Here is a 15,019-nt window from a genome sequence, read left to right on the forward strand (position 1 = left end):
GTGAATTACTGGGTAGTATTGAGCTGAACTGCATGATCATAACGTTTGGTACAGTTTTGCAGCACCTTTTATTTTAATAACATGTTCTGAAATGACCAGATCACGATGGGTGCATTGATTTATAATGGGACATATTTATATGATAGTAAATACATTTCAATCTCCTTGACAATTGTTGAATATAAAGTAACATACAATAATGGTTACAATGGTTACAATAATAATGTTCAGGCCACGTCGTCAGTGTCAGTGTCACGTTTATTCACAAATGTGCTCCAGCATTTGTAGAATTCCAAAAGAGCGCAGCTTTACGCACGCCCTAATCCATCTGCGCATCAGTGGAGCTGTGAAGTTTCCACTGTTCGTACACCACAGACTCAGAATATGTGACTGAGAGTTCTATTTTTATTGATAGGTGGCCTCACTCTCTCACTCCTTTCATCCATGCATCATAACTGAGGAGTAAAACAAACACCATAGCACAGTACATTATAAACCAGGCGCACCTCTCCCCTCAGGACAGTTTTGAGAATACATTTTTATTAATAACTTTTGGGCCGTACAGTTTGCTCTCATTCTCAGTTTACTCATGATAAACTGTGCAAAAGGTGCATTCATCATCAACTATGTTTTAAGAATTAAAACGTAAAAGTTTCTCTGATGTTGTTCAGCTTCTTAAATGTGACTATTTTCTGCTTTCTTTGCTCCATAAAACAAAGAAATCATTAAGACTCTGAATCATCGTTTTGGTTTGTGGACAAAACAAAACATTTGAGAAACGCTGATCAACATTTTTTTAACAACTTTTTCTAACAATTTATGGACAAAACGATAATCAGCATTAATCGATGATGAAAATAATCGTAAGATATATAGTAATTATAAGTAGAAGATTATAGGTGTGTCACGATTCTCCAAATCCTCGATTCGATTTTCAATTTTAAGGTCACTTTTTTATTCTATTCTATTCTCAATCCTTTGTTTTTCCTCTCATTTGGCACAGATGGGTCTGCCATTTTTAGACTTGTTTAGTTTAGTCAAGAATCCTTGGTTTGTATGTCATGATTACTCATTGAATTTTTGTAGACAATCATTTTGATTGTCCACATGGTGTCATGTGATATCATGTCCATCAAATCAAATTTTTTATTTTTATTTTATACTGGACCTGATTTCTCTTTCCCACATTCCGCCAAAATGAGGGGCATTTGGAGGATTAAAGAGGAACTGTATCTGTCATTTACTTAACTGTTCTCTCAGGTGTGGATTCATGGCAGCAAATGCATCTCTCAGTTCTCTGTTTCCTCCTTTAAAGTTGGTGCCACAGTCAGAAAGGAGCTCAAAGGGCTGTCCTCTACGTGCAATAAAATGCCTGAGGGACATAAGAAAATACACACTTACACTTCTCCTTTCATCCATGCATCATAACTGAGGAGTGAAACAAACACCATAGCACAGTACACCAGGCCCACCTCGCCCCTCATGACATTTTTGAGAATACATTTTTCTTTATAACTTTTGGGCCATACAGTTTGCTCTCATTCTCAGTTTACTCATTGAAAAAACTGTCGACTATATTGGCGGTGATTCGCTGAACATCATACGTTGGGTGCACATTTAGACACAGGATCCAGGCAGCTTTCCAAGTTCCAATATTTTATTTGTAAACAGTAGTTGGTGATGAGGGGTAATGGTGGATGATTTTGTCTATATGAAAATGATAAAGGAAATATTACAATATAGAAAGTATCAAATATACAATAAGAAATTAAGTTGTCTTAGACTTACATCAGTAATGCATCCACTCTTACTTTACTCTCTTAGGCAGAGGGTTAAACTCAGGAATCTAATATAATGAAACACAAACAATAAGTAAATCTTCAAACAATATGTGGTATCAACCAAATGAATCATTCAATGGGTGAATGTCTATAAAACTCACAGCAGTGTTCCTTTGTTCTCTTGGATTTGTTTGGAGGGAAGAAAAGGGGGGTCAAAGGGCGGAAGGGGCGGGTTATATAGGGTTAGGGGCGTGGTCCAGGTAGGTGTGGCAGTGATGAGGCAGGTGAGGAGGAGACAGGTGAGGTGGAGACCTGGGATTTTAACAGCCGCCCCTTCAAATGGTACATTTGAATTCTACAAATCACAAGTTAGTGGTGAGAGTTAGGTTCAAGTGGTGGAAGAATGACGAGCCGGGCCACTGGTCTAAGAAACTTCTTGTCTTTAGATGTAACCTCTACAGTTCGGGTCCTTCCATCATGACTGGGTAGGATGCGTGATACTTTTCCTACAGACCATAAGCCTCTAGGCAACTGGGGGTCCATCAAGAGTACTACAGTCCCCTCCTTCAGATTCTGGGTTTCCTTTTGCCACTTACTCCGTGTTTGTAGGTTGGGAAGGTAGTTTCTAATGAAACAGCACCAAAACTGATCAGCTAATATTTGACTGTGCCTCCATCGTCTCCGTCCAAGCATGTTAGTGTCTGCATACACAGCCTGTGGAAGGGAAGTGTCTCGCCGCCCCATCAAAAGGATATTTGGAGTTATAGGGTCAGGATCTGCTATGTCAGAGGATGCATATCCAATCGGCTTAGAATTCAGAATTCCTTCTATTTCCACTAGGGTTGTGTGCAAGACCTCGTCAGAAACGGTTTGACTTCCTACAGTTACTCTGAGAGCAGTTTTAATGGACCTGATTTCTCTTTCCCACATTCCGCCAAAATGAGGGGCATTTGGAGGATTAAAGAGGAACTGTATCTGTCATTTACTTAACTGTTCTCTCAGGTGTGGATTCATGGCAGCAAATGCATCTCTCAGTTCTCTGTTTCCTCCTTTAAAGTTGGTGCCACAGTCAGAAAGGAGCTCAAAGGGCTGTCCTCTACGTGCAATAAAATGCCTGAGGGACATAAGAAAACTGTCAGAGTCAAGGCTATTCAGTAGTTCAATATGAATGCATCTGGTGGTCATACACTTGAACAGTATTCCCCATCTTTTTTCTATCCGTCGTCCCAGTTTAATATTTAGGGGGCCAAAACAGTCTACTCCTGTAGACCAGAAAGGGGGTTTCCATAACCTCAGCCTGGAGGAAGGCAGGTCTGCCATTTTCGGATAGACTGGATTTGCCCGCCATTTTCTGCACTCAGTACATGACCATTGATGTTTTTTAACAGCTTGTCTGCCTCGGAGGATCCAGTAAGCACGGCGTATTTCGGCAAATACTCTATCAGGTCCTGGGTGCAAGAGTCTCATGTCATAGTCCTGAATCAGAAGCTGTGTTAGAGGATGTTTAGGGTCAAGTACTATGGGATGGATAGTATCAGGATCAAGGTCTGTAATCTGTCTAAGTCTGCCACCCACTCTTATCACTTCCAGTGTTTCATCAAACTCGGGGGAAAGAGATAACAGACGGCTATGGGGGGAAATTTCTTTACCGGATTTCAGTGCTTGAAATTCCTCTGGGAAACTCTCGGATTGGGCATGAGAGATTAGTGCAATTTCAACTTTGGTTCTCGATATGCTTGTAGGGTCAGAATTTGAATGACAGGTTGCGGTTTGCATTATTTGATAGGTGGCATCTAACAGATTTGTCCAGGAGCTGTATTCCTTTGGATTGGGTAAGTCATATGGCTTAGCGGTTTGTGTGAGACCACAGAAAAGAGGTTTTCTCAACTCTGTGGTTATCTCCTTAGCTGGGGTTGGACAGACAGGCCATTGACTAGAAGGGAGGTGAAGGAATGCAGGACCGTTATGCCATCGATGTGTGCTAGTCAGCTCTTTCAGTGGCTTACCTCTGGTAATATCGTCTGCTGGGTTTTGTTTGATGTCAACATACCTCCAGTCACTGGCTGAGGTTAGTTCAAGTATCTCCACAGTTCTGTTGGCCACAAATACCTTATACCTGCAGGACTCAGAGTAAAGCCATGTTAATACTACAGTGGAATCAGACCACTGGAAAGTTCTGTCAATGGGGACCGTTAGTTCAGATTTGATCAGTTTACTTAGCTGGGCTCCAGTCAGGGCTGCAGATAACTCCAAGCGGGGTATAGTTAGCTGCTTCAGAGGAGCAACACGTGATCTAGCCATTACAAGTGAGACATTAGTTTCCCCCAGCTCGTTTGTTGTTTTCATATATGCTACTGAACCATATGCCCTTTCTGAAGCATCACAAAAAATGTGCAGTTCTCTCTCTGTTACTGTTGATGAAGCATGGGGGTTGTTACCGTCGTACCACCTGGGAAAGGAGATGTGGGCCAGATTTGGAAGTTCACTCTCCCACTCATCCCAGGCATGTTGTAAGTCACTTTTAGGCATTGGCTGATCCCATTGCTTGTTATTTACCCAGAGCTGCTGGAGCAGGACTTTGGCTCTGGTGGTAAATGGGGTAATGTAGCCCAACGGGTCATATTGTGAGGCCAGCACTTTATACACATTTCTCATGGTTAGAGTTTGGTAGGAGACAGGTCTGTGCCTATAGCCCAAGGTGTCAAAAACACAATGCCAGCTGAGTCCGAGAGCACCCTCTACAGGATCTACCCGGTTCTGGGTCAGCCAGAGCTCAGCACTGTCTGATCTGGCAGCTGATGGTAGGTGTTCAACAACAGATGGAAAGTTGCTTGCCCACTGCCTAATTTCAAATCCACCAGTGGATAACAGGGCCCTCATTTTCAGGAGGAGCTCTTTTGCTTTGTTGGGGCAGGGAAGTGATCTAAGGCAGTTATCTACATAGAATGATTTGAGAACAGTTTCAACCACATCCTCGTTCCCTTTACTGTGCTCCTGCACATGTCTTTGGACGGCATATGTCGCAGGGGCTACATGCTGTACCGAATGGGAGCACTTGCCATTCATATACTGTTGGGTTTTCTTTCCGTTTCATGTCACGCCACAAAAACCTGAGAAGTGGTTTGTCCTCTGGTAAGAGTCTTACTTGGTGGAACATTCCTTTAATATCTCCGGTCATAGCAACTCTATGTTGGCGGAAACGCAGTAGTACACCAAGCAGTGATGGACCTAATGTCGGGCCAGGGAGGAGCTGGTCATTTAGTGTTTGGTCTTCATATGTAAAAGAACAGTTGAATACAACACGGTGTTTACCATTATGCTCTACCAAGTGATGGGGAATATACCATGATTCTTGTGACTCTGTAATCTGTCCTGCATCAAGCTCTGCAACATAACCGGTCTCCTTCAGTTTGTTGATCTCATTATTGTAGATATCGGCCAATTTAGGGTTTTTCTCAAGTTTGCGCTCAGATCGGTGTAGAAGTGGCATCACTGATTCAAATGGGGCAGTCAGTTGTGGTGCATTTTTCTTTCTCAGCAAAGGGGTTGCATAACGTTGAGTTCCTCCTATGTCTAATCGTCTGGTCTTTGCATTCAAAAGGTCCATGGCTTCTTTATCTTGTTTTGATCTAGTGATTAACTTTTCATTTCTGAAGGGAAGGGTGTCTACCTGCCATAGTTTCTCTACATCATGTTTTAGCTCAGCATAAGGGTTAGCTTGTGATGTGAATAGGCATTGGGTGGAATCGTATGACTCACCAAGAGAAGTAGGTCCTTGTAGGGCCCATCCAAGCCTTGTTCTCACTGCAGCAGGTGCTCCCCTCGGACCATATTGGATTCTCTCCATCGGTGTGATGAGGAATGGGTTGTCTGATCCAATGAGGATGTGTGGCTGAACTTTAGAGAAAGATGTAAGTGGGAGGTCATGTAAATGTTGGTAGCGTTGCTTGAGTTTCTCAATTGGATAACTTTGCTCAACAAACATGATTGTGTCAGCGGTGAAAGCCCTGTCAATCGAAAATTTTCTCTCAGGGCATGAGGCAGCAGATAGTTTGAAGTTTACTGTTCTGCCTTCTAGGGTCTCTGTCTGCTATCTCACTGTGCGCAGCTCAAGGGTTTCTGGCTCTCCCTCCAAACCAAGATACTTAGCAGCACCTGGTAACAACATTGTACGTTCTGAACCATCATCTAAGATGGCATATGTATCAAATGTCCTATTTTTGTGGAAAAGTCTCACTTTAACTATTTTTAGTAGTACTTTGGGTGACATACTCTGTGGGTTCACATAAAGCACCTTTGATGCTGTTTGGGTTTTATTTACATCATGTAATACACCTAGGTGTCCGCCATTACATTTGGGGCAAGGTTTCCTCAGGGAGCAATCCGCTGCTTTGTGGGTCCTCCCACATCTCCAGCATCTGTTTTGTTCCTTCAACCATTTTGTCACTTTGTCGGTGCTCAGATCTTTCAAACTTTCACAGTTTGTGAGGTAATGGGAAGTTGACTGACAGTATGCACAGGGATACCTTGTTTGGGGTTGTGGCTGATACCCTGATGCAGCTTGTCCTCGTGGTGACCTCCGTTCAGCACTGTGAAAAATGGTAGCCGATGGGGATTTGAATCTTTGACCTGCATCTCTCCTTTGAATTTGGGGACCACTGATTTGAAGGCTGTTAGCTTGTGCCACTACTGCCTGACATTCTGACTCTCCTTCCAGCCATGCAGAAAAGTCCACCAGGTTGTAGTGAGTATTGGAAGAGGCTGAGCGGGTGTGTCTAGCAAAGTTGGAAACTAGCTCTACTGGGAGTTTACTCAACAATCGCTGCACATGTGAAGCACAGGCCAGTTCTGCATCACCTTCTCTTGATTTCAGGGATTGTAACATGCCAACCAATGACCTCACTCTAACGGCAAAGTTTTGAAACCCTTCAGCATCTCCACGAGCTAATTTTGGGAGGTTTAATAGGGTCTGGATCTCTGTTAGGGCCAGTTGATGTGGCTGACCATACTGACGCTCTAAGGCTGCCAGCGCCAAGGTGAAAGGTTGTGGGTCATGGGCGTAGGAAAGTGCAATATGGCGAGCAGAGGGGAGACGTAAATGATCCAATAGAATATGGAATTTGTACAGTTCAGTTTCCTCTGCAGGTAGCAGATTAGTAAAAGCCATCTTTAACATTACAAATTCATGAGGATCATTATGAATTAAATAAGGGAATGAGGGTCCCTCAACTCGTGATGGATATCTGTAACTCACGGTTTGCTGTACAGGAGCCGCCGGTAGCAAGAAACTCGGATTGGGGGGAATTTCTGTAAACTGGGGGGCATATGAAACGGGGGCTGACTGGGATACAGAGTATTGAGGTTGAGGCTGTTGCACAAGCTGGTGAGGCACATGATGATGCTGGTATGAAGCTACATTACTTGGGTGGTATGCAGACGGCCTTGAACTGGCTGATGGAGCTTGAGGTGTAGGGATACACTCCAGGGGTGGAGTGGCTCAGTGGTTAAGACCCTACCTTGTGTACCAAAGACATCATGGTCGCAAGTTCGATTCCACCCCTGGCTAATTGTACTTGATTCCATTGTAAGTCGCTTTGGATAAAAGCGTCTGCTAAATGACATGTAATGTAATGGATAGGTGGAGGCTGCATTGCACGTGAGGGGGGCAGAGTCCCCTGAGCTGGTGGCCACTGACTGTGAGGGCCATAGCCAGCTAAGGCTATGCCAGCCCCCAGAGTTGGTACTGTGGGATATGTTTGAGGGGGGGGCATGGGAAGAAGAGGCTTGTGGCATATGGGTTGGTAGCATTTGAGGAGGCATACTAGGTGTTGGTTGAGACAAAGGAGGGCGAATTTCATGCATGTTGGTAGAAGGGGCATCAGAAGATAGGGCTGATCTTACAGGCACATAGAGACCAGATTCTGAAGCTGTTGAGACTGAGCTTTGAGGCATATTTGCTCCAAAAAACAAAGAAATCATTAAGACTGAATCATTGTTTTGGTTTGTGGACAAAACAAAACACTGATCAACATTTTTTAACAACTTTTTCTAACAATTTATGGACAAAACGATAATCAGCATTAATCGATGATGAAAATAATCGTTAGCTATATAGTAATTATAAGTAGAAGATTATAGGTGTGTCACGATTCTCCAAATCCTCGATTCGATTTGATTTTCAATTTTAAAGTCACTTTTTTATTCTATTCTATTCTATTCTCAATCCTTTGTTTTTCCTCTCATTTGGCACAGATGGGTCTGCCATTTTTAGACTTGTCTAGTTTAGTCAAGGATCCTTGGTTTGTATGTCATGATTACTCATTTAATTTTTTGTAGACAATCATTTTGATTGTCCACATGGTGTCATGTGATATCATGTCCATCAAATAAATTTTTTTACTTTATTTTACCCTATACAGCAGTATAAAAACTGTTAACTTGCTCAAATAAGATGAGGTTGTGCTTATAGAGGGAGCGTGTCATGAGTAGAAGTGTCGTGAGCGCTGCAGGCTTCAGCCAAAGCCTTCTCCATTCACCGCCAGCACTACTCAGCTGGATTATTGCTTCATTCTCGCTCTGTCCCTCTGCACAGAGACACTGGTCCTACAGCCATGGATTTGTCAACATTAGTCAACATCAACATTTTTTAAAAACTTTTTCTCATAATTTATGGACAAAACGATAATCAGCATTAATCGATGATGAAAATAATCGTTAGTTGCAGCTATAAATGAAATGGATTAATAAAAGTCGGCTGCAACTAACGATTGCAAAGATGAACTGATTACTAAAGCCTCTTTCCCACTTATGGTCCCTGCTCGCCTCCACTCGCCTCGGCGCGGTGCGGCATGGTTCAGTTTGGTTTTCCACTACACAATAGTACCTACTCAACGTGGGCGGAGTCATCACTGCATGGGAAACATGACAAATGATTACATTAATGGTGGTGTCTGTTGTTAGGAGTTTGTTCCATTCCGTTATTGTTTTAAACTAGAACTCTGATTGTCCTAGTGCTGTGTTTCTTTTGGGTATGGCCCACTAAGAGTGAACATGCATTTGCTTATTTAATTCATCTCCAGAGTTTAACATATTGTGTTTGAGTATTTGAGTGATGATATTGTCATTATTTGTCATGTTCATTTTTTTCTTGCAGTTTAAACACGATGAGACCGACTTTGACTTGATCCTGAAGTGGGCAGAACAGTATCCTTGTGCTTTCCCAATGGCATTTGGTCCCTTTGTGTGTTTCCTCCACATTTACCACCCTGAATATGTAAAAACCGTACTGTCATCAACAGGTGTGTTCACATCTTTCTCTGAGATGATACGTTGGTTTTTACGTCTACTGAACTGAGGCATATGTTTGTTTCTTAACAGAACCTAAAGATGACATGGTATATAGATTTATTGAGCCCTGGATTGGTAAGACTGCTTTACCTTTGACTTGCTTTCCATATTTACTAGATTGTCTCTTTAAACTTTTACTCACTCACTCACTCATTAACTGTTTCCATGATCAGGTAATGGTTTACTGGTCTCAAACGGCCAGAAGTGGTTTCGCAACAGGCGTCTCTTGACACCAGGGTTCCATTATGATATCTTAAAATCCTACGTGACATTGATGTCAGACACTGCTACAACAATGCTGGTATGTGTGTAAATCCACATCAAGCATGATCGGGCCAACAGAGAGTTGCAGAGATGTCATTCATGTCTGTTCTCTCACTGTTGCCAGGACAAATGGGGAAGATATGCAAATACAAAAGAGTCCTTTGAGTTGTTTGATCATGTGAGCCTCATGACACTGGACAACATTATGAAATGTGCGTTCAGCTACAACAGCGACTGTCAAACTGAATGGTGAGTCCGTAAACACTTTCCACCTTTACTCATTCAACTGTCGTCATACATTATACATTAAAATATGCACACTGCATCTCATGGGGCTTCACCTTGCGACATTGGACGCTGACTAACAGCAAACCGTTTTGTAGTCAGCTACAACAGAAAGTTTAGGTGGCATCTCATATCAGCTGTCCACGCATGGAATGGCACATTCCAATTCCAAATTCTCTTTAATCTAGACACCACAGAAAATGGATCGGCCCTAAAAATGAAAAAGTGCTGTTTGAAAATGGTTAGTTAGCACAAGGGGAGAATTCAAAATATTGCCATAAATTCATTTTTTGATGTCAAATCTTATCGTTTTTAATTTCTTAACAAAGAATTGTTTATTTTATAATTGTATCACCGTTTACAGTCAAATATTGTAATTACCGGTAGGCTCAGTTTTTTCTGTGTGACGTCAATTATCGGATATCAGCTAACACACCAAGGTCCCCCAATATGGCCAATGACAAAAACATACCAATACTAATATATAATAATGCTTTTTCCACTGCAGAGGTAGTGTATTAATATTAATATAATAATTAATATTGTGCATGCTCATGTCGTAGCAGATCTAGATCTACATATATATAAGTGTATAAGTGAAGGAATAAGTCTCTTCTGCTTACTCTTCCAGCCATTAGTCCAATATCTAATAATACATTTTAAAAGTAATATCAGCTGATACAGTAAATATTGTGTAACCCTAGAATGTATGAAGTTACTTTCAAGTCAAAGGGGAGAAGGATAGCTCTGATTAGAGAAGACATCCTGAACTGTGGTTTTGATGTTGCCTAATACACATTTAAGGCAGTAAATAACATTTATTGTCTTATAGGTTAATCCAAAGTTTAAACATTATCGTTTCAGTGGGAAAAATGATTACATCAAAGCAGTGTATGACCTTGCTAATCTGATAAACTTGCGGATGACGTTATTTCCGTACCACAACGACCTCATCTTCCACCTCAGCCCAACTGGCTTCAGGTTCAGGAAAGCGTGCAGGATTGCTCACAGACACACAGGTAAGCGCAGCACATGATTTGATTAATAACGATCAAAAACATTGGCTTATTAACACTTATTGTTGTCCTCTTTTAAAGTGGAGGTCATAAGAAAGAGAAAGGAAGTACTGAAGGAAGAAAAGGAGCTGGAACGTGTGCGATCCAAGAGAATCCTGGACTTTCTGGACATCCTTCTCTCTGCAAGAGTATGTTATATTTAGGATTTGTATTTATATTTATTTTAAAATATCAAATTGATGGCAGAATTTGCTGTGATTCTTTGCAACACAGGGAATGAATTTCCTCACTGAGCTGAAGGTATTGATGTTGTTGAAGTTGGCTGAAAAAGTCATTTATTGTCATTCATTGATGTCTTCAGCCAAAGTCCTGTTCAAAGTCCAAATCACTTCCCGTGTTTATGTACATGTATATATATATATGTATATATATATATGTATATATATACATATATATATATATATATATATATATATATATTTTATTTTTATTTTTTTTCAATTCAATTTCAAAAACTTTATTGATCCCAAGGGGAAATCCAAGGTCCAGTAGCTTAGACATCACACACAACATAAACAGTATGATGAAAAAAAGAAAGGAATGAATAAAATGAATAAACATGAGTAAAATGGACAATAAAAAACATTTTTAAAAAATCAAACAATTACTAGATAATAATATTAATAAAATAACTGTTGTGCATATGGCTAATATAGCCAGTAAACAGTTGTAGACAGTGTAGCAGTAAACAATGGGCCAGTCACTACAGTACAGTGCAGTACAGTACACCAACATTATTATAGGAGGTAGTGGAAGTGGAGTAAAGGGAGAGAGAGGGTGCATAGGTTATATATACGGTATTTATATATATATATATATATATATATATATATATATATATATGAAAGTCACAAATGACAGTTTTAAAGACCAATCTATATACAGAATTTTATTTATATTTACAATTTGCATACTACGGCTGGCCACACGGTGGTGTAGTGGTTAGCACGCTCGCCTTGCATATATATATTGTATATATTGTATATATATATATGTATATATATACATATATATATATATATATTTTATTTTTATTTTTTTTCAATTCAATTTCAAAAACTTTATTGATCCCAAGGGGAAATCCAAGGTCCAGTAGCTTAGACATCACACACAACATAAACAGTATGATGAAAAAAAGAAAGGAATGAATAAAATGAATAAACATGAGTAAAATGGACAATAAAAAACATTTTAAAAAAATCAAACAATTACTAGATAATAATATTAATAAAATAACTGTTGTGCATATGGCTAATATAGCCAGTAAACAGTTGTAGACAGTGTAGCAGTAAACAATGGGCCAGTCACTACAGTACAGTGCAGTACAGTACACCAACATTATTATAGGAGGTAGTGGAAGTGGAGTAAAGGGAGAGAGAGGGTGCATAGGTTATATATACGGTATTTATATATATATATATGAAAGTCACAAATGACAGTTTTAAAGACCAATCTATATACAGAATTTTATTTATATTTACAATTTGCATACTACGGCTGGCCACACGGTGGTGTAGTGGTTAGCACGCTCGCCTTGCAGCGAGAAGACCCGGGTTCGAGCCCCGGTTCGAACAAGGGCCTTTCTGCATGGAGTTTGCATGTTCTCCCCGTGTGTGCGTGGGTTCTCTCCGACTTCTCCGGCTTCCTCCCACAGTCCAAAAACATGCAATGTGGGGATTAGGTAAATTGGACACTCTAAATTGACCATAGGAGTGAGTGTGAGAGTGAATGGTTGTTTGTCTCTATCTGTGTGTGGCCCTGCGATGGACTGGCGAACTGTCCAGGGTGTACCCTGCCTATCGCCCGATGTAGCTGAGATTGGCACAGCACAGCAGGGTGATAAAGCGGTAGATGATGACTGACATACTACAGCTCTGACGTGATAGATTTCTTTCATCATTTACCTTTAAATATAACTTTATTTTCTTTGATTAAAAATTAGCTACTGTTTCACTTTACTGTTCATTCACATACTGTTAACACCACCTTTGACCAGCTGAAACCTCCCTAATTAAGTTTTCCATGAACCTCCTGAGTGTGACTGCCACCTATGATGTTTAACTTGACACTTTTTGTTTGTTTTTTTTTAAGTGGAGGAGCTAAATGCAAATCGGTGAAGTATTCCTTTAAGGACACTTAAGAAATACTGATTTATACACGCAACAAAAGGCTCATCTAAAAAGCCTACACCTTCGTAAGTCATGATTTCTTAGTACATTTTGGAGCCAAAGGATTTTAACAACCAAAGTCACTTGAACTAACTGACGGAGGCAGCAGTGGATCAACAGCTCCTGCGTGCCGTGATGTTAAAGTGCTTTATTGTGAGTGGTTTATAAACTTTAGTTTCCTGTCTGAAAAGTGTGTCACATATGAACATATTCTTAAGATATCGTAGACGAGAAAGCAGACAAGCAGACCAGTTTATGGAGTTTTATATTTTTGTCTTTAATCTTGACTTTCAGGATGAGTGTCAGAACGGGCTGTCAGATGAAGAAATCCAAGCAGAAGTGGACACCTTCATGTTCGAGGGTCATGACACCACAGCCAGCGGCATCGCCTTTATCCTCTACTGTCTTGCCTGCCACCCAGAACACCAGAAGCTGTGCAGGGAGGAGGTCACTGACGTTCTGTGTGACAAAGACACCATGGACTGGTATGTTGACGTGTTCTCTGCTCTCTGTGCTGACTTTGATTAGTGTTAGGCGTTCACCTAAGTGTGAATCTATCTAATTATGTGAATCTATCATTAACATTGTTGTGTTTTTTTGTCTTATCTTAGGGAGGATCTCAATAAAATTCCATACACTACAATGTGTATCAAAGAATGCCTTCGTCTTTACCCTCCTGTACCGACAATAGCCAGAAAAATCACCAAACCCCTGAAATGTTTTGATGGCAGGACTCTCCCTGCAGGTGTGTGGTTCACATGTGTCAGTACTTCTAAAGTGTGAAGATACTAAAGCTAATACAGCCAAAAATATTACTTCAGTTGATATTTTTAGATTTCTAGTGTTCAAATACTCGTTGTTACTATAGTTGTTTAGCAGGTTGAAGGGTTAAACCTTTCTCAAAGTCCGAGTAGTAGTAAAGGTGGATTGGCACATTTAAATAGCCGACAGACAAATAAAAAAAAAATACTTACGCTTAAAAGTGATGTTTAAATAATAAATGCATAATTAGCATATTTAAAAATTCAGATACTATTGTTGAATAGCATCTCTAAGTTTCCTGTGAACATGGAACTCTTCTACTCATAATCCTGTTCTTTTATTTATTGTTACATAGCTAACAGATCGGCCGGTTTGCTCTTGACTCCTGACACACAGCCAGTGTGCAGTGCAGCTCCAGCCAGATCAGCAGAGATGTCAGATCTCTGGTCTCTGCACTGACTGCACTCGCTATGTTCCTTAACTTTCTGTTGAAATTCTTAATGCTTTATGTGTGTTTTGTTTGTTTTTCTGTCTCTTCCTGCACTCAGCTGTGCAGGATATTTTATGACCTGATAGTCAGTTTTGGTTCTGTTTTAACACTCATTTACATATATAGTCTGTGATTGCAGTCGCCATGGTTACAGCTGCATGTCAGGGAACCTGTAAACAATGATGTCATTGACAGGTTAGAGGTGGAGCAGATCATATTTCTCTGGGTTCATGTGCACAGTGCACAGTTCATTTGTAGTCAGTTTTTATCATATATTCAGGTTCATGCTGTTGTTTATCGTCATACGACTTGTCCTAATCCAAAATGTATTTTTATTTTTTTATTTTGATACAGGCTCCAGAGTTTCAATATCTATCTTCAGGCTTCACAGGGATCCAGCTGTATGGGAAGACCCACATGTAAGTAAATATAGAGGCTCTCTGAATGAAAGTGTTCAATGTTGTGGCTGATTTGTGTACAGCAAAACAGAACAACATGTCAGTGAGAGTGAGGCAGAAACAACAAAATCAGTCAAATACGAAACCTTTGCAGAACACTCAGGAACTGAAACAAGAGAAACACTAATGTCACGATAAACATGTTGGGTAACCAGGACAACCTGATGATAAATGTGCTACTGGAATTTGACTTTTGTGGACGGGAGTAGAGAACATTGAACTGTTGGATTGTCTATGCAGATGTGGCTGTGTTAAAAAACAATACTTGCACTGTCTGCACTGACTTGACAACATTAACAGAACACCAAGAGGCTTCATCCAGAACTCTAGAAGACATCTCAAAGCCAATTGCACATGTTACACTTATGTGAAGGTGCTATTCTGCATA

General features: G+C 40.5%; 1 protein-coding gene across 2 annotated transcripts in view; it reads left to right on the plus strand.

Annotated features, from left to right (window-relative positions):
* Positions 1-15,019, plus strand: part of LOC131471387 (cytochrome P450 4B1-like) — a 31,443-nt gene that overhangs the window by 301 nt on the left and 16,123 nt on the right. For both annotated transcript variants that reach the window (XM_058647912.1, XM_058647911.1), the window contains exons 2-10: positions 8,935-9,079; positions 9,159-9,203; positions 9,302-9,429; positions 9,517-9,641; positions 10,542-10,696; positions 10,775-10,881; positions 13,216-13,406; positions 13,533-13,666; positions 14,528-14,592. In XM_058647912.1, the coding sequence (XP_058503895.1) occupies positions 8,935-9,079; positions 9,159-9,203; positions 9,302-9,429; positions 9,517-9,641; positions 10,542-10,696; positions 10,775-10,881; positions 13,216-13,406; positions 13,533-13,666; positions 14,528-14,592 (1,095 nt within the window). The remainder of the gene's footprint in view (positions 1-8,934; positions 9,080-9,158; positions 9,204-9,301; positions 9,430-9,516; positions 9,642-10,541; positions 10,697-10,774; positions 10,882-13,215; positions 13,407-13,532; positions 13,667-14,527; positions 14,593-15,019) is intronic.

The sequence above is a fragment of the Solea solea genome, chromosome 13 (assembly GCF_958295425.1).
Source record: "Solea solea chromosome 13, fSolSol10.1, whole genome shotgun sequence".
NCBI lineage: Eukaryota > Metazoa > Chordata > Actinopteri > Pleuronectiformes > Soleidae > Solea > Solea solea.